Source organism: Microtus pennsylvanicus, chromosome 14 (genome assembly GCF_037038515.1).
Source record: "Microtus pennsylvanicus isolate mMicPen1 chromosome 14, mMicPen1.hap1, whole genome shotgun sequence".
NCBI classification, from domain to species: Eukaryota; Metazoa; Chordata; class Mammalia; order Rodentia; family Cricetidae; genus Microtus; species Microtus pennsylvanicus.
In genome coordinates, this window is record NC_134592.1 from 71,977,410 (window position 1) to 72,004,580 (window position 27,171).

General features: G+C 44.0%; 1 protein-coding gene across 19 annotated transcripts in view; it reads left to right on the plus strand.

Annotated features, from left to right (window-relative positions):
* Hdac9 (histone deacetylase 9) overlaps nt 1-27,171 on the plus strand; it is an 834,213-nt gene that overhangs the window by 198,311 nt on the left and 608,731 nt on the right. For 3 of the 19 annotated variants that reach the window (XM_075948416.1, XM_075948423.1, XM_075948430.1), the window contains exons 1-2: nt 2,974-3,159; nt 3,263-3,337. The exons of 15 other annotated variants lie outside the window; for them this stretch is intronic. In XM_075948416.1, coding sequence (XP_075804531.1) covers nt 3,322-3,337 — 16 coding nt within the window. In that variant the 5' untranslated portion in view covers nt 2,974-3,159; nt 3,263-3,321. Of the gene's footprint in view, nt 1-2,973; nt 3,160-3,262; nt 3,338-27,171 lie in introns of those variants that run through there. One more of the 19 variants, XM_075948421.1, reaches the window with a different exon arrangement.

Below are 27,171 nucleotides of genomic sequence, written 5' to 3' on the forward strand. Positions count from 1 at the left end.
TTGATAAAAGGAGTATGTGGACATCTGCTTGCAGTAGGCAGATGACTTTTATCTTCTCTCTCTCTCTCTGTGCGCACACACGTGTGATTGTATGCATGCAGAGACACATCTTTGCATCTGTGTGGATGGCAGAGCTCAACCTTAGGTGTTGTTCCTCGGGTGCTAATCACCTTGGTTTTGCAGCATTTTCTTAGTAGCTTGGGACCTGCCAAGTCGTTTAGGCTAGCTGGCCAGGAGCCCAGGGTCTGCCTATCACAGTATCCTTGGTACTAGGTCTATAAACCCGTGCCAGTGTCCCCAATTTCATTTTTATTTTTCAAATGTGGCTTCTGTGGATCAAATTCCGGTCCCCAGGCTTACACATGGCTTTCTCCCAGTCTTATTATTACCTATCTTAGTGCTGAAAATATTTTTTATTCAAGAAGCAATGTCTAGGTTAGAGATTATATAAGTCTAAAGACAAACTTTTGTTTGTTTGTTTTGAGACAGGGTTTCTCTGTAGCTTTGAGGCCTGTCTTGGAACTCACTCTGTAAACCAGGCTGGCCCTGAACTCACAGAGATCCACCTGCCTCTGTCTCCTGAGTGCTGAGATTAAAGGCGTGTGCCACCATCGCCCGGCTCAAACTTTTTGTATCGTAGAGAATGCCTCAGTCTGCTGAGAAAAACATCTGCCATGCAACACAGGGGTTTGCTTTCTACTGAAAGGGAAGAAATCCTTTGCTGCTGGAACCCACTGTCCCCTGTCTCCTCATAGGGGAGGTTTTGATGGCCGGCACACATGCCCTTCATCATCCTCTGCCTTTCCTGGTCTCCTCCAGTCCTGATCATCTTGCCAGTTTCCAGGTTTAAAATGTTTGAAAAGAGAGTGAATTTCCTAGGATAACCGAGGACAGTGGCAATCACATCATTCCAGTTAGCAGCCCTGTTTTCTTGTTTTAAGGTTTCCTATGGATTCCGCACAAATTTGACAGCCGTATCACTGGTCCCAGTGTTGATGGTTGTGCTTGGGTAATCAGCAGATCATAGCTTTAATAGTGTGCTTGTCATGTTCTGGTTCCATATGTAAGGAAAGAGAGCCAAGACTTCTTCACAGTCTTCAGGATAAGCAACAATTCTCAGATCCTGTTATGAAAAATATTCATGTTTACTTTTATAGTCCATAGGATTTACTTATTTATATGTTCATGGGTGTTTTTTCTGCATGTATATCTGTGTAACACGCTCATGTCTTGTGCCTACGGAGGCCAGAGGAGGGCAACAGGTCCCCTGGGAACTGGAGTTAGAGACAATTGTGAGCGGCCCTATGAGTGCTAGGAACTGAACAAGTCCTCTGGCAGAGCAGCCAGAGCTCTTATCTGGTGAGCCACGTCCCAGCCCCTGTATAGTCTGAGGTTTGTCTTGAATGTGCTGTGGCCTTCTGTTCACCTTATTTTTTTTGTATTTTATCATGAACCCATAACTCCATTTATTGCTTCTTATTTGAATACTGCTGCTTTTTTCTACTATCTAAGCAATGTCAGAACCTTCCATCTCTTTAGTTCTTCACATTTTTGCAAGAGCTGACTTCTTTTTACTTCAGCTAACGCATTGGTGGTTCTCAAGCGCCTGAAGAATTCTTGAGTGTGCAACTCCTCGTTCCTCAGAGCGTTCTCATGCTTGGGAATTACACCATGTGGCTTGTGGTGGCTTAATCGTGGCTTTCATTTCAGGTGCATGAAGAGGCTTCTCAAAATACTTATTTCTAATGTAGAGCTTTTAAAAAAGCTTACAGCTGGTTCTAGGTGGGCATCAAGGGCAGTCCTAAACCCTAGCGAGGCCTTTGGTCTCCTAGAAAGATGTCATGTGGAAATAAATTTATAACTCGACAGAGAGGATTCTAAGATTTCAACCAGAGATGAGGAAGCATTGTGGGACAAGCTTCCAGAAGGCTGTGTTGTCCTGCAGGCCCCGATAGTCTGAGGAGGTCGCAAACAACGGGAAAGAAGGGGGCTATGAGGGAGGAGTGCACATGACCCTGATTGTGAAGTGTGGAGGTCCCGTGAGTTTCTTTCCACCTCAAATCATGACAAGATTAGATAGGGGGCTGAGGTGGGGTTCTACAGTTGTTGCTTCTCAGAAGACAAGATACATGCTTACATTTCACGTACGCTCACGTCAGAGAGTACATTTTACTTGGCCTAAGTAGGAAACAGGCTTATGTTATGGGAAATGAATGCAATAATCTCCCTGCTGCTTATTTCTTCCCCTTGCTGATTTGGTTAGTAACACTGAGTTGGGGAATAGTAGGAAGGGTGACGGGCAGGGCTCCTGTCCTCAGTCACGCCGTGAGCTGACTTTAACTGGTTCTTGACGCTGTCATTTCATGTGGGTACCGTCTGTCAGAACTCCTTTGAGGGGATGCATTTGTGGTCCTTCTCTAACAAGGGTTAATGAGCCTTCCGGATGATTTGGTTTTTCAGCGTTTTCTTCTTCTAATTCCATAATCCTCAGAGATGGTGGGGAATGTACTTCAAAGTGAGTACTTCAGGTTTAGTTCAGACAGCAGCTACTTAAGTAGCTCAGGAAATTGCCTGTCCGCAGCTCTGGGGTGACAGTGCTGCAGATTTGTCCAGTCTTTCCGAGTTGGGTGGAAGCAAAGCATTTTATTACAGAAAATATGTTCTGGGTCTGTATTTTCTCCTCATTCCTATGGAGTTTTGCTTCGGGGACATAGTCCCTGTCCCTCCAGAGTGCTTCATTTTCCCTTATCCAGAGCACACATTTTCGACTCTGTCCTGTCTGGTTATTACTAGACTCCGGAGGAAGAGTGGTTTGAGCCAGGGCCCCACGTTGTGGAAGTTTCTATATCCGGTAAACTGGCTCCATTCCAGGGCAGAATAATTTATCAACGAATGAGACACCAGCCACTTCCCACTCGTCCTCTGATTGCGTTCAAAGCTCCTCCTTCCCAGCCCTGCGGAGTGCGTTGGAGTACGGGCTGACAGACAGCCTCTCTCCTCCTCTTCATTTTGTTGAATCAGTGCTTTCTGGCACCTATTGGGCTTCTTATTAATAGTAATAAGATGCTCATTCATTGAGTGTGTGGTACTACCGTGCCTCGCTCTGCCTCGCCGCTGAGGCAGGGAAGCAGACGGTAGCACTGATTTCTGAAGCATCAGGTAGTGTTTAACAGGGCGGGGGGGGGGGGGGAAGACGACAAAATTAGCAAGTTGACTAACCACTTCCCTTCCTTGTGGCTCTTTAATATTGTAACGGACACAGGAACGTTCAGAAGGACGGGGCTCGTTTTCCACACCACAGCACACTTTGGCAAAGTGGGAATGCACAACACAACGGGTGAGTTTCCTTTCTTTTAAAGTTTTTAAGAGAAGTGTAAAAAGGGTGTCTTGCCGGGCGTCTCTCAGCTTCCGTTTGCAGACGTCTTTAAGGGTCTGCAGGCTGTGGGAAGATGACCCTGGAATGAGGGGAGCCGAAGGGGTTCTGATCAGTAGCAATGAGACAAGGGAGTGAGTGAAAATTCAGCTCTGGGTAAGTCTTGGCTGTGCCAGGCTGGGGTAGTTCCATTTAGGAAGCGTGTATGTTATCATATCTGGGCTCTCAGGCTTGCTGTCAGAGCATCAGCTGCAGAGCCTGCGTGCCTTGGACCTGAAGTGGTTACCTTCTTACACGGTTGAAATAGTTTCTTGCTTTCATCTTTTTGATAATGGAAAATGAATATTCAGAGCGGTGCACAGGTTCCCCGGGCGTTCATTGCCCAGCCCCCACTGTTAGGATCTGGTGCTGTTTCTTAAGGACTATCGCAGTGGGTACCTGCTGTGGGGTGTTGAATTGTAGTATTTTGAAACATGTCCCTTGTAAGCATTAAATGAGAGAGGCCTAAAATTCCCTAAATGGCCATGCCGACCCATTGATTTCAATTTTGGAGACTTTTAGGTCAGAGGATGGAGTGATGACCAACAGGAAGTTAGACTTTGGAGGTCCAGAGAGTCAACAAGCAGGGATGGGACATCAGATATTAATTGGGACCAGACTTACTTTAGGCAGAGTTTTGGTTTCATTATATACGGCATTCCCAAGAAGTTTCTTAACTTCTTGTGCCTGAGTTTCCTCACCTCAAATGAAGACAATAATATTCAAACGTGGTGCTGGTCCTACAAACTCTTACCTGAAATTATTACAACAAGGTGAGGTTGGGTCTGTTTCTGGATACTTCACTGTTCTGGCCATTGTTCACCTTCTGATTATTTGATAGAGGACACATGAGGAAGATTTCCACTGAGAAGCTTGTCCTGGCCCTAAGAATCCCTCGCTCTTGCCACAGCCGCCCTCCCTCCAGCTGTCCTCAGAACGTGTCTGAAAATGCGCAATGAGCTGGCCTTGCTCATCTTCTCCGAGAGGAGAGGCAGCAGAGGATTGTGCAAGCTCTCAGAGCCGTGAAGAACAGACTGGAGGGCAGGGACACCTTCCTGGGCCTTCTGACCACCGTGGAGAGGGGTGTGGCTAGGAATGAACCCTGCTTTACCTGGGTCTCTTTCTCTAGCTTGGATTTGTGTTTTCTTTGCCCCGAGGAAGTGTCTCCAGGCTGCCCAGGTTTTCTTCTGGTTCGGCAAACTGGCGAAATAACTCTTTTCAGTTGTAAGGACAGGGATGGGATCCTGAGGCTGGTAACAAACTGGGTGGTGGGGGTGTTCTCTGGATCGCCTTTCCTTCTTCATGTTCTGAGGCCTGTATGGCATGATTAGGATGCACACAGAGCATTTTTCTACTTTAATACTTCCAACGTCTCTCTATGTTTCTCATTAATGTCTTTAGATATAAAGAACTGAGGCACAGGGAGAGGAAGCAACTTTTTCTGATTAATTAGACACCACAGATCCCCCCCCATGTCTGTCTGATTTGAGCACTTGCCTATAAAATAATCCGTTGTTTCAAATATGTATCGTCAAAACACCCGCTAGGTTCTGCTCTCCGTCTTCCTTGAATGAGAGAGTTATCAGTAATCTTTCAGCATGAGGTGCGTGGAAAAGACTCTTTTGGAAATGTTTTTTCCCCAGAATGTATTCTTATACTGCCTAATTAGAATCTGGAAATGTGTTGTAAACTTTGACAGATACGGAGGTTGGTGGGGCAGAGGCCCCACTGTAGCGAAATGCGTATTGATGAGGGGAAAGAAGCGTTCTTTACCATCTTCAGTGGTAGATCTGCTCCGTGGCTGTTTGTCTCACTTGAGCTTGTGCAGAGGGAGCGGGACGTTTACCTAAGTTCGTCTAACAGAGCGTGCAGTGCTTTGGTGTGGTCTGTATCAGCTGCACGTATCATCTATGTAAAACATGATGAACCCCGAGGAGGCACTGAAGACATAGGAACTGGCGGGGTCTTGGGGAAGGTGCTGGGAAGAACAGGGCTGAGCACAGTCAGGCATTTTAGACCCTGGCTTTGGTTATCGCTCCTTTTTTCCTGAGATTACTGGTGCAACTGCAGAAAATAGAACTGAATGTGTGAATGAAGGGAGAGGTGAATTTCACAGTTTCGGAAAGAGTTTTCCCTCCAACAAAGCAATAATGCTTTCACCCCCCACCTCTTTACAGAAAGGGGCAATCTTGGAGGTGGAGCTGAGGATGCAAACGTGTGAAGTAATGGCTTGTCTTCTATCAGGAAATCTGGTATAATGGACACACTTTTATTTTTTCTTATTTTTTTTAATCATTGTCCAAAGAACTTCGGTCAACTTGAGAAACTTAGGCGAGTTGTGTCTTTGTGATTGCTAGAAAGGTGTTTGAAATCTTTATTTTTTCCACAGAGAAAGTCCCTTTTAGAGGGGGAACAAGGGAAGCAGGCATGGAGAGGGAGGATGAGAGAGAGACTGGGGAGAGACGGATGGAGCGGGAGAGAGGGATTTTGAGCATCCTTAGAACCTGGAGCAAGCACAGGCTCCCTAGCTCTGCCAATTGCAAGCCATCTTCTGCAATTGCTCCTTCATCTGTTTCGTTCATTTTATTTTTCTATCTTCAGTGTCTTTATCCCAGAAGAACGCATAACACACAATGTGCAAACTAGCTCCACGGTTGGAAGCTGCTCCACCTTCTGTGTTTAGAGACAGAAGTACCGTTCTGTTTATCAGTGCCCGTTTTGTTGTGTGTTCATGTAATTTTTGAAGGGCTTCGTCCTGGGGACTCATGTTTCCAAATCTTGCTTTTATACCCTAATTTAAAAATATTTGTCTGTGTCTTTGTGTCACTGTTCTTTAGACATGAAATCTTTTGTTAAAGTATGATGCGAAACAGAATAAAAAGTCAGTGCACTTGTGTGTGTAAAAGGGGAGTTCCACGCAGGTTTTGGCAGAATCTGGATTTCGCAAAGGCTAGTTGTGTCGGGAGCTGCAAATTGTCCAGTTCAGCTCAGAGGAACTGAAAAGTTTACGCACTCAGAATGAGGTCGAGGAGAGAATAGATCATGAGGTGTGAGGCTGGATGGACAGAAACGCTCTTGAGTCTATTGCCTGGTTCAGAAATAATCAATGGTCTGCATTGACAGCGGCATCAGGGGCAGTGGTGGTGTGTGGACTGGAAACTCTCTTATTACACGGAGGATATGATAAGGAGCTGCCCGTGAGAATGAGTGAGGGAGTGTCTGTTAGGACCTCACTGGAAACGTGCATTTACGTCATGAACAAGAGCATGAGATGCTTCTGAAACATTCCAGGAGGGTCTGTGCAGCCAGAGGATACTCACCCAGGGAAACGGCATCCTACAAGGGATGCCGAGGGTCCGAAGCTCAACTCTGGAAACTCCCAAAACTTAGCAGATGAGCACTGGGAAGCAGCCAACGAGGACAAATCACAGTCTGATAAAGTGGAATCCAAAAAGCTGTGACTTCAGAGGAAGCCTAGGAAAGCATGGTCAAGACAAGGACTGGATGTCTACCATGCGTAAAGAACTGGTAAACTTTGAGAACCATAGAAGGATTGCAGAGCCTGCAGGTTCCTTCAAATTGCGTTGTTTTGACAAACTAAGAACGTTATGCTGACTGACTTCATGAAGATGTGAAGACAAGGAAACGCCATACTGATTTCTTGAGTGGTGTTATATTTATGCTCTTATATCTCTTGTCATGAAGTGCGCAAAATTCAAGGAAACAGAAGTAAACTGTTTATGTTATCCTAGATTTACTTCCCCAAAGTAGAAAATGCTTGCAGTTAGCACTTTCTTTGTAAGTTAATTTCCAAATATCAAGGCTACCAGATACAGATCGTTCAGCTGTGTCCCCTAGGACATGGGTGACAGTGGCTGAGGCTGTTTTTGATTGTCACAAAATGGGAAAGAGGTATGTTTTTGGCATCTGCTGGCTAGGCCAGGGGTGCTGTTGTAGGTCCTATTCTGTGTATGGCAGCTTCCTTCTCCATCAGAGTGTTTGGCACCCATCTGCTCCGTGCCAGTGTAAGTGGGTGGTGGTGGTAGATCACCCTCAGAAGTTGAATATAAGGGAGATGGAGATCTTAACGACTTTCCCATGGTCTATCTACAGGTTTACGTAGATAGGTTTTTGTCTGTCTGTCCATCTGTCTCCCTCTCTCCTATCTGTTTCTGCATGTATGCCGGTGTCTGTGCAGGTGTGCAGATGTGTGCAGAGTTGCAGGAACTGAAAGATGCCTAAGGCGTTATTGCTCAGGGCAGTCCACTTTAATTTTGAAAGAAGGTTCCTAACTGACTTTGAGCTCACTATGTGATTTAGGCAGGCACGCCAGTGAGCCCTCGTCATCTATTTTCCTTGACCTCTGCCCCCTGAACAGAAGTCAACATGCTAAGCACTTTTAAAACATGGTCTGGTCTTAGAGGAAGAGGACACTTGCTTGTTTTTCAGCCGTCTGGCCTCAGACCCAAAATAATCACACAGAAACTATGTTATTTAAAACACTGCTTGGTCCATTAGCTCTAGCTTTTTTTTTTTTTTTTTGGCTAACACTTATATCTTAATTTAACCCATTTCTGGTAATCTGTGTATCGCCACATGGCTGTGGCTTACCGGCTAAAGTTCTGGCGTCTCTCTGCAGTGGGACTACATGAATTCTCTCTAACTCCACTTCCTTTTCCCCAGCATTCAGTTTAGTTTTCCCTACCTAGATAAGTTCTGCCCTGCTATAGGTCCAAAGCAGTCCTTTATTAACCAGTGGTATTCACATCATACAGAGGGGAATCCCACATCAGTCTGGTGATTGGGCTCAGGTCCTGGGCTGGAAAGCAGACACATTGACCACTGTCTCTTGGTCCCACAACATGTTCTTTCAATTTGGTTTTCTTATCGATGCTTCTTTGTAGAAATAAGTAAGTGAATGTCAACAATAAAGCCACGAAATGTTTCCCTAGGATTAACTTTCCACAGGATTCTTCAAACGGGTATGAATAGAGGGCAGTGCTTTACCTGAGGCTGTTAGACTTCTCATGCTGGAACTGAACATTTGATGTCTGGTTAGCTCCTGTGCTGTAGTGGACAGTAGGGAATTTCTGTCGTCAAAATAAATTTAAAAAATTTATTAGATTCATTTTCTTAAAATGTAGGAAGATCTTCCATTCTCTATTTTTCTCATTTTATTTTAATATTCTTGATGTATCTAATGTGTGATTGAATAACTATTTTTAAAAGTCTCTTGATAGTCATCTCCAAGGCAGGAATTGATTGTCTTTATTTTTTTTTTAATAAACTGTCTATATAATGCACTCTCATAGTAACCTGTCATTCCCAATTAGGCTAAGGATTCTGTGATGATGAACACACACACACACACACACACACACACACACACACACTACACACACACACACACACACACACACACACAAACATATCTCTCTTGGAATATATTGTAGAACTTCAAACAAGGGGGCTGTCCTGATGTAGAACAGCTTAATTCTATTAGAATCCAAGCAAACCTATAAGTCAAAACCGTGGCATAAGAGAAGTCTCTTTCCACATCCTGTCCTTTTCCTTCTTGGTTCTAAGTCTTCCCATCCATGAAGTGAAGAGTCCGTGTAGCTCAGTGTGTAAACTTGCTTGACCAGCTTTCCTCTGTTGAGCACCCATTTGAGCTCCTGAGCCCCATTCCCGCCTGATTGCGTCTGCTGATGAGGGCTATGCTCCGCTCCTCTCTCACACCCCATTTTGAGCTCTGTTCCCGTTTCTTTTTCTAGAGTCCCACTAGCTACTAATGCAAATGTGTCATCTGTATTATTAGCAGTAATTCACAATGTGCTATTATTGGTCTAATGTATTCAGTCCCAGATAGCACCTTCAGAGGGCACCTCAGTGCCCACACCTAGAGTGGGTCCTTCTGGTGGCTACTCAGGTAACAAGGCAGATGCCCGCAAAACTGGCTGGCATCATTTCCACAAATACTTCTGTGATTTGTACCCAAATTCATAAATAGTTTTAGACATATTAGACCCATATTTCAGTATTGTTTTATGTTCTTCTCAACAATGTCTTTTTTACTTTTAATGCAGTTAATATTTACAAATTAATCTGTGCTCAATTATATCCTCAAGGCAGTGGTTATGTGACCGCATTGCTACATAGGCCACTGCCAGGCACATCCTGCTATTGGCTGTTGTCTTAGTTATCCCATACAAAGTCACAAAAACCAATAGTAAATCTGTAACAAAAAGATTTATCTATGAGAAAACCAAGAGGTTTTTATAAAAGTATCATATTAGAATTTTGTAAATGCTATGAAATGAAAATTTCAACAATTAGACAAAAATATTTTTGAAATTTAAAATGTTTTGAATTAGGATTGGGATAGATTCTTTCGGCTGAAAATATTAAGTGAGATTTAAAACATTTTGGGGGCCAACTTTTCTAGTTTCCCGATGAATAATGATGTGTAGTTACCGTTCCGTCTGTCACTGAAGCTGAATTGAGGCACAAGGAAGGAAGGAACAGCCTCAGGTGTATGCTGCACCTCAAAGGGCTGCATTAATGTTTATGCAGAAGGAAGATCTAAAAACTTTTATTTTAAAAAGTGACTAGTACCTTGCCAATATACCTCCCTAAGGGCTTCCCCCCACCCATTCTTTTGTGTTTATATGTGTATGTGTGTTGCTGCATAACATTTGAAGCCCTTTTTGCTTCAAAATTTTCCCTACTTACGACATGTTCTGATAATCTCAATTTAGCATATTCCTCAGTTTTGTTAGTACCTTTGGGTAGTATATTGGAGAGGGAAGTAATGAACCGGCCACATTCCAAGAGATAATATGTATTTTCCTATTAACTTTGCTTCTGTGTTAATTCTGTCTCATGAAATCTCACTCCACTGGCCAGGCGACTCTCTCAGCGTGTCTACTGTCATGGTGTCATGCGGCATTCTGCCAGAAAGGTTCAAGCTGCACCAAGGTCAGGCCTGTACTCAGCAGCTCCTTGTCCCCGGGAAGGATGCGCTTCATGTCCTAGACCTGGTCTGAATCTCTGTGAGACCCCCTTCATTTTCTCTATGGCTCACCAACTCAAAGCCTCTAAAAAGTCATAAGTTCTGGCAATGCAGACATCATCACCAGAATTTGCATCTTTCTCCACTGACAGCTGCACCTCTCTGCACACATGGACTTTTCCAAAGAGCATGAAGGTTGAGATATGTCCTGGACCAATGCCGCTCTTGCTGGAGCCGTAAATACAGAGTTGTCTTTGACTTAACCTCCTGAAAGAAGTGACAGAGAGTGGAAGGTCAAGTGTGCACCACGTAGTATGCTTAAGAATGCTGAAATGTTCTCTGTAGACATAGAAAGAACATGTTGTTCATCAGGACTAATGTGGAAATGCAGAAATTATTTTAAAGTCAGATGAAGGCATGCTATAAGAGCAAACTTGTCTATCTATTTATTTATTCCTTTCTTATTTATCTTTAGTCATGTAGGTTGAACCCAGGGCCATATGCATACCAAGCAAGCGCCGTGCCAATGATCCGCATTCCTAGCTCCTAATAAACCAGTTTGGTTTTCATTCTGGAAATGTCTCAAGTAAAAACATGAACAACTATTAAGTTAAAGTTCCCAAGCTCACACAATTTCAAGTATTTCTTATATTCCTTATGCTAAAAGTAGAGAATGCTTTGTGCTTGCTAGAAAAGGGCTGTCCCACATAACTTGGAAGATTATGGTGGTTTCCTATATGTAGTTGTTACAAAGCTCTTTCCAAAACAGTTATTTTACAGTTGATAACACATCATTTGCAAAGCCCGATAGCATGGATCCTGGGTCTTGGAGAAGAGCTTACACCATTCTTCCTCAGCCATTCTGAGAAAACTGCTATCAGAGAAACAAGCACAATTACTTTAACGTTCCCCCTTGAAAACAAATGTGCTGTCCAGTCTTCATGAACACGATACACACTGGAGTCACCTGAGAACAGGAAACGTCCGCTGTGGAGCTGCCTCCATCTTACTGGCCAGCATACATGCTTCTCAGCATTGTCTTAACGAGCAATTGATGTGGGAGGGCCTCACTGTCCATGCTGCCATCCTGGGCACGTTGTGTAAGAAGCAAGCTAGTCTCAAAAATCAAATAAAAAAAAGAAGCAAGACAGTAAGCAGCATTGCTCAGTGGCTTCCGCATTACATAGAACACATTCATTTAGACATGGTAGTTGAACTTATTGTTTATTATAAAACAGTGTTTTATGACGTGTGTATGTGTGAATATGTAATGCATGTGTGTATGTATGTGTAGGTGTGTGTGCAGTGTGTATGTTTGTATGTATGTGTGTATGTGTACATGCGTGCATGTGTTTGCACGTGTGGTGTGTATGTGTGTGTAATGTGTGCATGTGTTTGCACGTATGCTGTGTATGTGTATGTATGTGTACATGTGTGTACGTGTGTATGTGTGTGCATGTGTACATGTGTGTGTACGTGTGTGTGCAGTGTGTGGTGTGTATGTGTACATGTGTGTGTGCGTGTGTGTACATGTGTTCAGTGTATGGTGTGTTGTGTACATGTGTGTATACGTGTACATGTGTGTGTACATGTGTGCGGTGTGTGTGTGTGTGCAGTGTACTTGCTGGGGTTACAGCAGCTGTGGGGACCCCAGGCCCCCCCTCAGGCTTGCATAGCAGGTGCTCCTCACTCCTGAGATAGAGCTCTTTAGGGCTGACAGGTACCTGGGTTTTGTTGCTATTAGTTTATATTTTCTAGGGACTTTGACACTTAAGGATAGCATATTTTATAGTGTGTCTGTGTGGAGGGCCTGACTTCTCTTTAGCAGAGTTATTTTAAGACAGTGCGTGCCATTTCTATGCTTTGCTTACAATGAATTTGTTAACAGCTTTGGGTTATCTCCTTTCTGGAGTTATGATATGGAGAAAGCTTATGAGAGCATTCATGCAAAAGATGATCATTTCTCCAAGTTATATTGGCAATTTTGTTGAAGATTCATTGTTCTGAGATGTGGGTCTCTGAACTTCTACTTTTAAACCCATATTTAAATAATTATAGCAAAAGAGAAATCTCTGCCTACCCCATATATGTGTATGTATATGTATGTGTGTATGCATTATGGGGATATGTTGACGTGTGTATACACACATGTGTATGCACATGGATAGACACATCAAAATTTTCCTTGCATAAAGTGGTTTTAATCTCCTCTTTTATTCCAGAGATTTCATTTAAGTTTTGTTTAATAACCTACTGGGAAAGTAAATAGCTTAATACTTTTTCATATTGCAATGTGGATTTTTAAATGCAGAAATGGAAATCAAAACTTTGACATCCATTTACTAGACTATGAATTAGCATAAATGTACAACAGATATATTAACAGAGCAAAGCACCACTGTCTTTTGTGCCTTTACCTGAGAAACACCAGTCCCTCCTCCCGTTCCCAGCAGACTCTCATGCTTAAAAAAGGGGATGAGGAAATGGTGCCATGGAAAATGTCTGTTAATTACATGTTCCCAGGTGGTCAGGTATTCCCACACATGTGCTTCCAAGTCTCCCTCTATCACCGTAAGATTCAGTATATAAGAAATGAATTTGGAATATATAATTGAGCATGATCACTTCTACATCTGTGCATCTGAAAAGTAGTCGGCTCACCTAAACGAACTGTGTTGAAGATTTTGCTGCATATTTTTCTTTTAATTGAAAATAGATTTTTTTTTCATACAGTATGTTGTGGTCATGGTTTTCCCTCCCCCAACTCCTCCCAGATCCTCCCCACTTCCTTACCAACCGAAATCCACACTTATACCCATTAGAAAAGAAATCGACTTCTAAAAACAACAGTAAAATAAAGACAAACTAGAATAGGGTGAAAGATATAAAGAATAGACAAAGAACCTCAGAAGTAGCACAAGAAACACACACATGTCACCCACATAGAAATCCCATAAAACACAAAATCAGAACCGTAGTGCAAAAGCAACAGACCTGTAAGATAAAACCAAAAACAAAAGCAAAAACAACTCCCTCCCTCGCGAAATTCAAGGCACCACTGAGTTCATTTTGTGTTGGCATCTGCTACTGCGTGTGGGGCCTGTCCTTGCGAGTGAATGGTTTGAATACCCGGAGAGACCCCTTTGGAGAAAAACATCTTTTCCTTTGCAAGTGGTTATCAGTTGGAGATAGTTTGGGTGTTACGGATGAGGGCTTGTGTCTGCTTCCCCTTAGCGCAGGGACTGGGCTGCCTTTCAAGTGATCTTAGAGCAGCCAAAGTGGTCCAGTGTGGGGAGAGCCCTAATTGTCAGTTCCTGCTCTCCTTCGGGACACGTGGAAGCCTTGGAGCCTCAGTGTGCACAGCGAGTGGGTGGAGCATGTTTGCATGGCCGGCTGTTTGTCTGCACTCTGGGCTCAGGCTGCTGATTTTGTGTATCTAATTGCCACCTGTGACGTCTGCTCGTATGCATCGTTCCCTAGTCATTGCTCCAGTGGGACTCTCTTGGCGTATGTAGTTTTTCTTGAGTCATTTTTATTCAGAAAATGGAAGGGACTTTAGATTAGATACAGGGCTTCCTACTATTCTTTGGTCAGGAAAAGCTAATACTTAGATAATTATCTGTGTTGTTAACTGGTCACTCCATGGTTCTTTCTTAAAGCATGGGATTTTTGTTTTCTTTCTGGTTGTAGAATAGCGTATGGAAGTTGTTAAAAGAGCGGTCGTTTCTCACAGATGGTGTAAGACCATGAGCTGACGGAATGGCTGAGTGGGCTGATGTTGGGATGACCGGGCACGAGATGCCAAAACGGTGGTCACAGAACGAAGCCGTACATTTTTATGTTGTGGAGCAGAGGCTCAAGTATACAGCAGAGTTGTTACGTGCCGACCAAATCTGCTTCCACAGAAATGGAGTTGTAGATGAGCGTATGACTAGCCAATGAGGAACTCGGGCCTTAGGACTCTCTCAGCTTTAAGTGTGACCGTGAAGCTGTCCTTAGGCGTGGCAGTCACCTCTGGGTCTGTGCTGGAAGACTCTGTTGACTGCTATGCTCCCTTCCTCCGTACTCGCTGGAACCCCAGACAGTTTTGCTGTTGCTTTAATCATATATTGACAATAATGCTCTAGGCAGGAAGCCAGAAAGAGGCTTGGCTGATAAAGGATCTGCCAACCTGCAGTGCGGGGTTTCCTGGTTTGATGGTAATAGCCATTTAGGTTAAACTCCACCTGAGAGAGAGAATTTTGTTGGCTGGAGCTCTGCCCATATTTAGCCACGAGGGAGTTGGATTTGAATTTGCGTGCCTCTGTGCCCTTGTTTATTGCCTTTTTTTGAGGTTGTGAAAGAGCTTAACAGTTCTGAATTTACAATACAGCAGGTACTGACGAGGTCTTTTTACATTCTGTCATTTATTGCTCACAACTAAGTAGTAAGCTGAGAATTGTTATCGGGCTTTATTGATGTGTGTACTCAGGGAAAATGACGATAACTGACTCCCCCAAAGGTCTGGGGTTAGTCATGGAAGGTTTGAAGCTCTGATCAGTAACCCCAGAGCTGTCAATCGTAAGATGACTAACTTTAGAACAGTGCCTAGGAAGTGTGGAACATCCCATAATCGCCACTTCCGTTCTGAACCCTTAGAACAGGCATCCTAACCCGGTGTCCGTTACAGCCAAGGTATGATGGACTGCGCTCAGGGGAGCCAGGGGTTTCCTAGCAGGGGCCACGGAAGCCTGAGCACCTCAGTGCATGGCCTGGAAACCAAAGAGCAACGGCTTCGGCTTCGGTGTGAAATGAGATGGCTGTGTTCGTCTTTGGTGCTGTGTTGGGGATCTGAACTCAGATCCTCACGCTTGCTCGTGCAGTAAGCCCTTTGGTGCGGTGTTGGGGATCTGAACGCAGATCCTCACGATCACAGGGCAAGCCCTTTGGTGCAGTGTTGGGGATCTGAACGCATATCCTCACGCTCACAGGGCAAGCCCTTTGGTGCAGTGTTGGGGATCTGAACGCAGATTCTCACGCTTGCTCATACAGCAAGCCCTTCGGTGCAGGTGTTGGGGATCTAAGCCCTTTATGCAGTGAGTCGGCAACTCCAGTTCTAAGTTTAACATTTTTTCCCATGACAGAAACAGTCTTTCACTTGGTCAAACAAACCTATAAAACTATGAAAGAAACAGGGTTAACACAATAACATCTTCTCTCTAGTGTTTGTAAATGATCTGCCTGTACTCGGTTTGGCAAACTTTTACTTTCTAATTGAAGCCTATCAGTGAAACAGAGTGGATTCTTTTTTGGTTTTCAAATAAGCTAGTTTATTTGTAAGTTTAGTCAAGATACATAACTGACCTAAAAATTTCACTAGGATAATTTTCAAAATCGCTTGAAGGCCACCCAATCACACTCACCTCCCAGTCTTCCCATGTCCACTCCACTCCCCCATGACCTCCTCTAAAAAAGCAGTCTGTTTGGTATGGTCCATATATTCACTGGAGTTTGGTCAAATTCCTAGTGGCTAGCGGTCTGAGGAGGATGAGTCTTTCTGTTTCCTGCTCCCATGCTAGAAACCATCAACTGAGGAGTGCCCTGTGGTGGCCAGAGCCACCTTTTCATTGCCCATGCAGCCACCTGCACCTCCTTGCTGTGGGTCAGCAAGGGGCGGGGTCAGCTCTCACCCTCGCTGTGCTGTGGGCCAGTGAGATGTGAGCCCTGTCCTCTCTCCACGTGGAAAGCCAGCGCTCCTGCACCCAGGGCATTGTGCCTGCTGCCAAGCCGCTGCTGCTGAGGTGCAGGGCCAGGTTCCTGCTCCCACAGCATGGGAGGGTCGCTGTGTGACTGCCCACCAGGGGTGGACAGGCTTCTTTCCACGCCTATGTTAACATGACCGCAGGCAGCAGCCCAGGCCACAGGGGTCCGCGTGGTCTTAGGTGATAATGTAGGTTATAGATATCAAAATGGCCCTTGGCTGTATCAAGACCACTGGTCCACTCATGCCCTCAGTGCCTACGTGGGCCACGAGCTCGGTGGGCCTAGGTCACTCACTTCAGCTTGGTGCCCCAAAACAGCTAAGCCTGAGGAGATCACCAAGGAATCAGGCTCAGACTGCACAGGTCCACATGAACCTCAGGCTTCATCACAGTCTGGGGCAGCAGCATGCACCACCAACACTAACACGGTGTCAGGTGGCATCTCAAGCCACACTAGTCCTCCATGGAGGTCCTTTCCCCATCTTGGGCCTCTGTTTTTGCCCAGAGCCAGAGGGCAACAAAATGGCAGCTTCGTTTTAGTGTATGTCTGTAGAAGCTCTAGGCTGTTGTACACCATCCTCCAACCGTGCTGGGCAGTGCCTGATCTTCTGTCTACCTCTCTCCAGTGTGCACACTACTCCGTTTTTCTATCCCTTTCTCCTCCCCACCACATAGTTGTCTTTTCTAGTGTTTCTGACATCGCCACCGCGGGCCTGCAAGAGACTTTCTCTGTACCACCAACCAGACCCTAAATAATGACATGGAGACTTATTATTAACTAGGAAAGCTCAGCCTTTAGTTTGGGCTCGTCCTGCTACCTCTTATAACTTAAATTAACCTGTTTATATTCATCTACATTCTGCTGTAGGGTGTGACCTCACTTCCACCTTGCACCTCCTGTTTCCTCTTTGTGTTTTGCTGGCTTCTTCCATGCACCTAGATTCCTTCTCCCCTTCCTCTCTCTCCCTGGAGATCCCACCGATCCCCTCCTGCCTACCTGTTGGTGGTTCAGCTTTTTATCACACCAATCCCAGCAACACATCTCCACACGGTGTACTGATATCCCGCCATAGCACAGAGTGGCCTTGGCTCTAGAATTCTTAAATTGGATGAAGAAAGTCTCAGATGATAAATATTTGTGATGTTAAGATGGTTAGACTTCTTGGAATACAAACATATGTTAAAGCAATTTGCTTAAAGTTATAATACTTAAGAATGTGTGCTCTCCTACCTGTGTCTTTTCATTCATGGGATAGTGCACACGTGTGCATACACAGACAGACCACACAAATGTAGACCTCTGTGTGTTAGTGCAGGCGCACACATGTGCATATACAGACATAGACCACACACATGTGCATATACAGACATAGGCCACACACATGTAGACCTCAGCAAAGTTAACTATGAACTCTAATTATGTAATTACATAAGATTTTAAGAATTTATTTGTTCTAAATATCATGAGTTCTCCTAAATTGATATTTGACTTGTTCAACATAAAGAGTACTTGATTTTAGCAATATATTATATGTATGAATATTTTTATTAATTGCATCCAGTTCATTTCCGTCATAGTCACCCTACCGTTCACCTCCTACCTCACCTGCAGCCTCCAGCATCTCTTCTTTAAATTACCCAGTTCGTGCTGCCCATATAGTCCTGGATGAGGGAGAGTTCCCTGAAACTCGGTCCATATTCCAGGATCCAAACCTTAAAGAGAATGAACTCTCCCTTCCTGAGAGGCCATCAACTGTCCACAGCACCTTAATTGAGGGCGGGGGCTCCTTCGTGTCCAGAGAGTCTCTCTTTGATCTCCCCTGAATCAAGTGCACATAGTCTTCCTACCCCCTCTTCTGAGATCGTCCCTGGGCCTCAGGGAGGGAGTGTGGTAGACATGTCCCATTTGCAACTGAGCTCTCTGAAGTCACTCACTCTCTAGGCTTTGACGACTTGAAAGATTTTTGCATTAGCCACTGTCCCTTTCCCAAAGAAGTTTCTCTGAAGATTAGCTGTGTTAATCTAGGTTCAGGATTGGTGCAAACCCTGTGACCCTCTGGAAATGAGAGATGTTGCTGTATTAGGTTTGGATGGTCTTAAAAGCTGAAGAAAGCTTTGACATCTTCTCTAGGTAGTTGGTAATTAGTACTTTATGCAGGCATTTTAGGTGTGTCCCACCCAGAGAACATGTCCTGCAAACCTTTAGACAGGTTCATAGCAAAATAATTAGAGAATATATAAAACCTGAAAGTGTCCGGATTCTTATGTATTCATTACATATATTATACACACACACACACATATATATATTATGTGTAATATACACATGTATCAAAATTGAAGTCATTAACTCCCTCATTATGCCTTCTCTTAAACTGAAACTCTGGGGATTAGTGCAGTGTTTTTGGATGAGCATGAAGGCGGAAACAGGACCCTCCCAGCGTCTGGCTGATATCCCATCCTCAGAGCCACGCTATAAGGCAGATCTCAGCTCTGTGAACTCAGGTCGCTGTAAACCTGGAGGCTTCAGGAGCACCCACAGTCAGATGGCTGATGCGGGATTACTGTAAACTCAGCTCCTGCAGGCCCTGCTGTGATCTCTGGTCCTGCCTGTCAATCACCCCTTCCTCCCTCTCCTTTGTACGTGAAAGTTTGCCAGAACTGACCAGAACCTTCGTAAAGCTGGAATGTTTTATGGCATTTGGAAGAACCGAAGTGCGTCAGTCGTAGAACAATGCCGTGTTAGCCCGCTGTGCAGGGTTTGTTTTCCTTTGCCCAGGGTATACCCGCTCTTGGCTTGACACCCGTTTCCTCCGAGGTCCCTTTAATGGGATCTTGCAGGTTAGCCACAGAACTGCGCGGACTCAGCCACAGTTCGCTCTCCTCACCTACATAGTTCGAGGAACTGCTTTTTTAAATTTAGATTCCGTCTCTGATGAAGTGTTTTGACTAAGTAATACCAGCTTGATGCTATTTAAAATATTTTGACAGATGGGAAAATTGTTTCAGTCTGACTTGAGCAATACTTTATTGCAGTATTTTGCAACTTAGAAAAGAATTGGTAAAGGTACTCGCTTGTTCCCCGAAATAACACTCTTCCTTTCTCCCCGAGAGGAGCAAGGCCTCCATTCAGTCAGAGATTACAATATGTGTGTTGTGTATGCTAAGATTTCATGCGATTTAAGCAAGAGGGAACATTTGGGAACTATTTCCAAACAGGGAACACTTACTGTTTTGTAAGCAAACAGAACCTAAAGAAGTTCTAGGAGGATCTGCTGCAAAGAAACTTTACTAGCCTCTGCGGGCCAGGCTGCGTTGTTCATTCTGTGGCAAAGCCACCAGAACTTAGAGTCTGTGAGGGCAAGGCTTGGACCCAGCCACATCGATGTCCATGATTTAGAATAAGTTTTAATTGATTCAGTTATTTCAAGTTTATTATGAAGGAACAGCAATAAAACAACATCCACCAACCCCCGGGCGTTTCTTGTCTGCTCCTTACACAGCTGTGCTGCTGGGCCCTACCGGAAGAACCAGTCAGTGGCTTCCTTAGGGCAGCCCAGCCCAGCACAACTGCTCGTGGGAACAGGCTACACGTGTGTCTTCCAGGCCTTGTGAATCAGACGTAGGTGAACAAACCACATGGGTTTTAGCGAGGCCCCTTTAGCTGTGTTGGCCATAGGGAGACTGTAAATACCACACCCACCTTCTTCACAGGAGGGAGACTTGTCCACTGTTGGGATTTCCTTCAGGTCTGACAGAGAACTCAGAGCCCAAATGGGGCTCTTTGCAAATGTAGAACCAGAGGAAAGGGAAGTTGATACTTTCTCAAGGCCTTTTAGTAACATGTGTAAGCCCCCTATTCACACACACACACACACACACACACACACACGCACGACACATGGGGAGGGAGAGTGAGTGGTGGAGAGGGAGGGAGAGAGGAAGAGAGGGAGAGGGTGGGACAGATGGAGGGAGAGAGGGAGGGAGGGAAAGAGAGAAGAGGGAGGGAAAGAGAGAAGGAGGGAAGAAAAGAAGGAGGGAGGGAAGGAAGGAAAGAAGAAGGGAAGGAGAGAGGGAGGAAGAGAGGGATAGAGAGAAGGAGAGAGGGAAGGAGGGAGGGAGAGAAAGAGAGAGGGAGAGAGAGAAGGAAAGAAGGAGGGAAGGAGAGAGGGAGAGAATTTGAATTATATTCCATACTGTGAAGGACAGCAAGCCTCACTGTCTACTACCTAACCTTGTTATGAGATTATACTGTATTTCTTTCTGGTGTTTCAAAGAAAATTCTTAAGTAAAATCTGACAATTAATACCTACAGGTATTTTTATATCATTAAGTAAGCTTTAATAAGTTCTGCATTTTCGTATCATATTTTTACATTGATTACATATTGATTTTGTTCATTTACTTCTGGGGAGGTTTGATGAAGACAATTAACCAATTGATTAATGTTATTATAACCAGAATTATGCACTTAATGTTTTGAGGAGATGCTTAGTTCCAGACCGTGTATTAAGTGCAGTTAATTTTACATCGAATTAATACATTTTATCCTCACAGTCAATTTATAACAAAGGCTTTTAATTTTTTAATATGATCCCTAGTGAAAATGATACATTCTTCACTTGCATAGGTATTCCGTATGAGTGGGGGGAACCACAGATCTGCTTATATGATGTCTTATAATTTATATTTTCTTTTCTATTTCTCTTCAGTTTTTTTTAATGTTTCTTTCCAGTGAAAAGAACGTGCGGGATTTAGCAGATGGTTTTCACTGCACATCTGCTTTCTGAGTGGAAGCTGCAGAATGAGCCTGTCACGGACAGGTGGCATCATTCTGCACACATGGGCGTGTGCACAGAAAGGGCATCCACGTTCATAAGTAACTGGCCAGTTCAGCTTTCAGACTCTGCCACGGCTTCTGTGGGCTTCAGCAGTCACTGTGTGCTCTGTCTTGCTGGATCAGAACCTTTAGATCCCAATCAAGACTGGTGAACTCTTCGTCTATGTTCAGGGGTAGTGCTGCGACTCCCGGAGTTTCTTTCTGGAAGGTCTAAGCACCAGGAGGTGGGGTCGGAGGAGGTGGCCTGGACACTGAATGTAGGGAAGCTGTCATACAACTGTATCTCTTGCTTAGAATATGTTTGGTCTTTAGAGAAGGTTAGTAAAGGGACAATGGAGATGAATTTGAAATGGAAATGGCACTTACCCTCAAAGTCCCCATTATGCGCTACCATGGAAAATCTACTTAAAGCAGCTCAGGGAACAACTGAGGAAAAGCTTGGCACCCAACCTTAATTTCCATCTTTTTTTAAAAATTTATTTATTTATTAAAGATTTCTGTCTCTTCCCCGCCACCGCCTCTCATTTTCCTCCCCCTCCCCCAATCAAGTCCCCCTGACTCAGGATAGTGTTTTCTATTTCCATCGATTTGCATGCAAAATTCAAGAAGTCCTTGTTTTTTACTGCTGAGTAGTACTCTAATATGTATATATTCCATACTTTCTTCATCCATTCTTCTATTGAAGGGCATCTAGGTTGTTTCCAGGTTCTGGCTATTACAAACAATGCTGCTATGAACATAGTAAAGCATATACTTTTGTTGTATGATAAGGTATATTTCCAAGAGTGGTCTTGCTGGGTCCAGGGGTAGGTTGATCCCGAATTTCCTGAGAAACCGCCACACTGCTCTCCAAAGTGGTTGCACAAGTTTGCATTCCCACCAGCAATGGATGAGTGTACCCCTTTCTCCACAACCTCTCCAGCAAAGGCTATCATTGGTGATTTTTATTTTAGCCATTCTGACAGGTGTAAGATGGTATCTTAAAGTTGTCTTGATTTGCATTTCCCTGATCACTAAGGAAGTTGAGCATGACCTTAAGTGTCTTTTGGCCATTTGAACTTCTTCTGTTGAGAGTTCTCTGTTCAGCTCAGTGCCCCATTTTATAATTGGGTTGATTAGCCTTTTATGGTCTAGTTTCTTGAGTTCTTTATATATTTTGGAGATCAGACCTTTGTCAGTTGTGGGGTTGGTGAAGATCTTAGATGATATGATAGTATACATAAGCGACCCCAAAAACTCTACCAAAGAATTCCTAGAGCTGATAAACACCTTTAGTAATGTGGCAGGATACAAGATCAACTCCAAAATATCAGTTGCCTTCCTATACACTAAGGATAAGGAAACAGAGAGGGAAATCAGAGAAGCATCACCTTTCATGATAGCCACAAACAGCATAAAATATCTTGGGGTAACTCTGACCAAGGAAGTGAAAGATCTATTTGACAAGAACTTTAAGTCTTTGAAGAAAGAAATTGAGGAGGACACCAGAAAATGGAAGGATCTCCCTTGCTCTTAAATTGGGAGGATCAACATAGTAAAAATGGCAATTCTACCAAAAGCAATCTATAGATTCAATGCAATCCCCATCAAAATCCCATCAAAATTCTTCACAGATCTGGAGAAGACAATAATCAACTTTATGTGGAAAAACAAAAAACCTAGGATAGCCAAAACAATCTTATACAATAAAGGATCGTCTGGAGGCATTACCATCCTTGACTTCAAACTCTATTACAGAGCTACAGTATTGAAAACAGCTTGGTATTGGCATAAAAACAGAGAAGTCGACCAATGGAATCGAACAGAAGACCCTGACTTTAACCCACAAACCTATGAACACCTGATTTTCGATAAAGGAGCTAAAAGTATACAATGGAAAAAAGAGAGCATCTTCAACCAATTGTGCTGGCAAAACTGGATGTCAATCTGTAGAAGAATGAAAATAGATCCATATCTATCACCATGCACAAAACTCAAGTCCAAGTGGATTAAAGACCTCAATGTCAGTCCGAACACACTGAACCTGATAGAAGAGAAAGTGGGAAATACCCTACAACACATGGGCACAGGAGACCACTTCCTACGTATAACCCCAGAAGCACAGACATTAAGGGCCTCATTGAATAAATGGGACCTCCTGAGACTGAGAAGCTTCTGTAAAGCAAAGGACACAGTCACTAAGACAAAAAGGCAACCCACTGACTGGGAGAAAATTCCATCTTTTTAATGGGAGGGTTCTAGGCTGTGAGGGGAGGGTGGGAAGGAGCTGGGCCTGGGGGTATACACACCTCCCGGGGCACAGCACTCGGTGTGAAGTAGTAACAGCACCAGAGTTTATTCCTTCCCTAGTACTGTTCAGTTGACTTGAAATGTGCATTAGGTATACAGATAAGGAACTTGGAGCAGGAGCGCAATGACACAGATTTACTGGGTCTCCAGCACCTTGCCTTGCCTGTTGCAAGTCACCCTTTCTGCATTCTTATGTGGTCTTCCAGAATATGGCACTTGGTGTGTCTGTGAGAGTATGTGCAAATATTAATACATAACAACTCATCATTTTTATGCCCTTCTTCTTCTTCTTCTTCTTCTTCTTCTTCTTCTTCTTCTTCTTCTTCTTCTTCTTCTTCTTCTTCTTCTTCTTCTTCCTCTTCTTCTTCATCTTCTTCCTTTTCCTCTCTTCCTCTTCCTCTGATTCTCAGAGATCCTCTGCACAGCTATATAATATTTCCCTGTATGGATTTTATAAAATTAACCCAACGGGCTTTCTGTTAGCAGGCGTTACGTGGTCTCTAGTATTTTGCACACCTGGATTTTTTAGATGCAAAGGGCTCTCAAATCATAGGTCCTCCATGAGGCCTCTTATTCTGGGGAGAAGCTTCGCAGCCTAGAAGCAAATCTTCAGGCAGAATTGATTGAGATGAGAGTGTTGAATTGGGTCAGATGTGTGAAAGGAAGCTGCTTGATGTCAATTTTCTCGGACAGCTATTTTTAGGTTCAGAACAGTAATCATGGCAAGAAATCTTTGTATCCTGCCCTAGACAATCTTTTCTTGGAAGACTAAGTGGACCCCTTTAAAGGGTTCAAAAATGCAATTTGCTAACAGTTTAATGGGGTTGATTAGCGATTTTGATAGTGTATCTCTCAAGGAGAAAACAGTTTTGTGCTGTAAAAGGTCTGTCTGCTTTGTTCTCCACAGATACCAAAGCCTTTCAGATCCCTGTTCCTGTCCACAGAGCTTGGGAAGCCTAGCTGTCAGCTGTTCTGTGTTCTTATCATCCACAGAGCTTTGGGATCCTAGGTGTGAGACCCATGCCTTCTTAAATGAGTAGTATTCTTTCTCTTTCCAGCCCATTGGAGGTAGTTCTGGTGATACAGAGAAAACGGTTCTTCACCATCGGTATTTTCTGTTCCTCATGCATCTGTTAAACAGGTTTTTACTTCAGTATCCAGTGTTGCTGATTGCCCATCATATGGAAAACAGGCTAGCGCAGTCACGTGGGGTGCTGATGGGAATTCGTGGCTAAGCCAGCTGGTTGTCTGTTTTGCTGGCCCAGCTACAGTCAGAGTTGCTGCTCTGTGGCAAACACTCTGACGGGGACTGACTGATGCCGGCTCTCTGGGAAGTGGTTTTAGAATGGGACACTTCCCTGTCGGGAGATTTATGACCTAACACTCTGAGTTATTAAGGTGTAGGTTCAAGCAAATGCTTCATTTCCCCTTGTTCAGCCTTGGGGAAGAGGCTGCAGCCAGTGAGTCAGGTTAACCAGCCTCGGGGCCGGAGGCTGGAGAGCCCTGTCAATGGGAGCAAACTTTGGATTATTTTGATTTTAATATATGCAAATGCCTTTATAATGTATGATGTGTTAGGTAGAAAATTATTACACATGCCAACAATTTAATTTAAAAATGATACTCTTGAATATTTTATGAACCACTGGAATAATATCACACCCTTAATGAGAAGGAGAATGGTGTTGGGCGCTTTGTTAGCTTAGCCACTGGGCCTGTATTTCACTTACTACGCGGCCCCAATTTCTCCTGTCATGTTGGAGACTTCTGTGGCACAGTAGGGAATAAACAGCAAATCCAGTCGAATGGCTGTCATCTTCACGTGGAAAAGTTTACAGAGAACTATTTGATATATTTTTAGATGGATTTCAGAGTTCTACAATGGTTAAATAGAATTTGTGATTTGATTATATGTAAAATTAAAGTTAATCTAAGTGGACAGAATCAACACTTTTCCAAATTTAACCATGTGGCAGGTATGCAAGTCAGAGTCTGCCTTTAAAACCATGTTTATTCTTTTGTAAACCATCCTCCCATTCTCCTTCCTCACAGGGTGATCCTTTTTCTTTGTGAAATCATGTTGGACAGTTCCCTGGTGACAGTACTGTAGAAACTCAGGTTAGAAAGTGAGATGAGGAGAGAGGAGCGCAGGGCGGGAAAGGCGGTGATGCAGGAAAGGAGTCCTTCATGTTCTGGAACGCACGGCAGTGTCTACATCACAGCCCAGTGTGTTTATCCTTCCCTTACCAGCTACCATCTGCGTGTATGTGAATTCACCGCACGCCCGGTCTGGGTTAGCACACTCAGGATGATCTTTTCTAGTCCCGCCCATTTGCCTGCAAACATCGTGATGTCTTTTCTTCTAACAGCCGAGCAATACTCAACTGTGTAAGTGCACCCCAGTTTTTAAAAATCCGTTCTTCATGTGAGGGACATGTAGGTTATTTCCATTCTCTGGCTACTGTAAATAAAGCCACAGTGAGGCTCTTGAAATACAGATTGATTTGCTAAACCCTGACATACACAGACTCTGAGGCTTGTTGGTGTCTCGTGTGTTAAGGCAGCAGAGGCAAGTGCTTAGGGTTGTTATGTGTGAGACACTTGGATCTAAGCCTGTTGCTTTTTGCTTGCATGACCTGTGTGTGTGTGTGTGTGTGTGTGTGTCCTAGTTTGCTTGTGTGTCTGTGTGTGTGTTTATGTGTTGGTTCTGAAGACTGGACCCAGGGCCTTGGCCATGCTAGAAAAGGGCTCTCCTCCTGAGCTACATTACTGGCTCCTTATGAGAACTTTGGAAACTTGTTACATTGTTTCCTCAGGCATAAAGTGCTAATGACAAGTGAGGCAATATCTTACTTGCAGTGTTGTTGTGAAGACTGAATTTAAAGCATGCATAGAGTACCTAGACACACAGCCCTGACAATCGTGTTTCTCAAACTGTGCAGTCCCGGTGGAAACTTGTCTAAATGCAGACTGCCATCCACCTGTCCAGGAAGCTACCTGAGTTCCACGTTTCCCAGAAGTTCTCAGAAGATGCCAGGGGTCTAAAGGCGACATGCAGAGACGCAAATGCTTCATGAAACCATTGGAGAACTGCCTCTACAATCAAGGGTTCTACTGGTTGGAATGGCAGGCCATTTTCCCTGATAACTTTGAGCTTACTGTAGTAAGTGGTAGATAACAAACGACATAAAAATTAAGAAACGCAAGCCTCAGTGGTGTCCCACTGGGAAGCAGGTCATTGTACCCAAGTTTGTGCCGCAGATTGCCAGTGTAGAATAAGACGGTTTTATAGATGTATCCAGACGGGAACATTCCTGTTCCTGTCGTTGTGCTCCCGGTTCCCTTCAGATCGTCTTTATTGATGCCATAAAAGGCTATAGTTTTCCAATTATTCTTCCACAAAGAAAACCTGTGATCTTCGGAGCATTTTCTTTCTCTACGTTCGGTAGACATTTCTGAAATTAGCAGGTTGAATTGTTCTGTGGCAAACGTGACTGTGAATTTAAGGCAGGCTTTTGCTATGTAACACGGCATTGGAGTTAAGATCTGTTTGCCCCAGCCTGATGAAAACTGGGTTATAGGCACCCAGCACCATGCAAACAGAAACACGGGTCTTAAAATAGAGTTCTGACACCGTGAGAGGATAAACTTTGAAGGAGTGTGGAATCTTTTCCCATAGACGGCAAGGTTGAACCCGTGACTCTCGCGTTTCTTTCTTAAGGAGGCTTTGGCGATTGCTTCACTTTTCACCGGCGGGGGGAGGGGGCAAGCTAGCTGCCTTGCTGCGGAATCCATTTTCTCATAACTACCAACACCAAGCCAAGGCTGCTTCAAGCAATGCCAAGGCGGGTGAAGGATCTCAATCACCTCTGAGTTG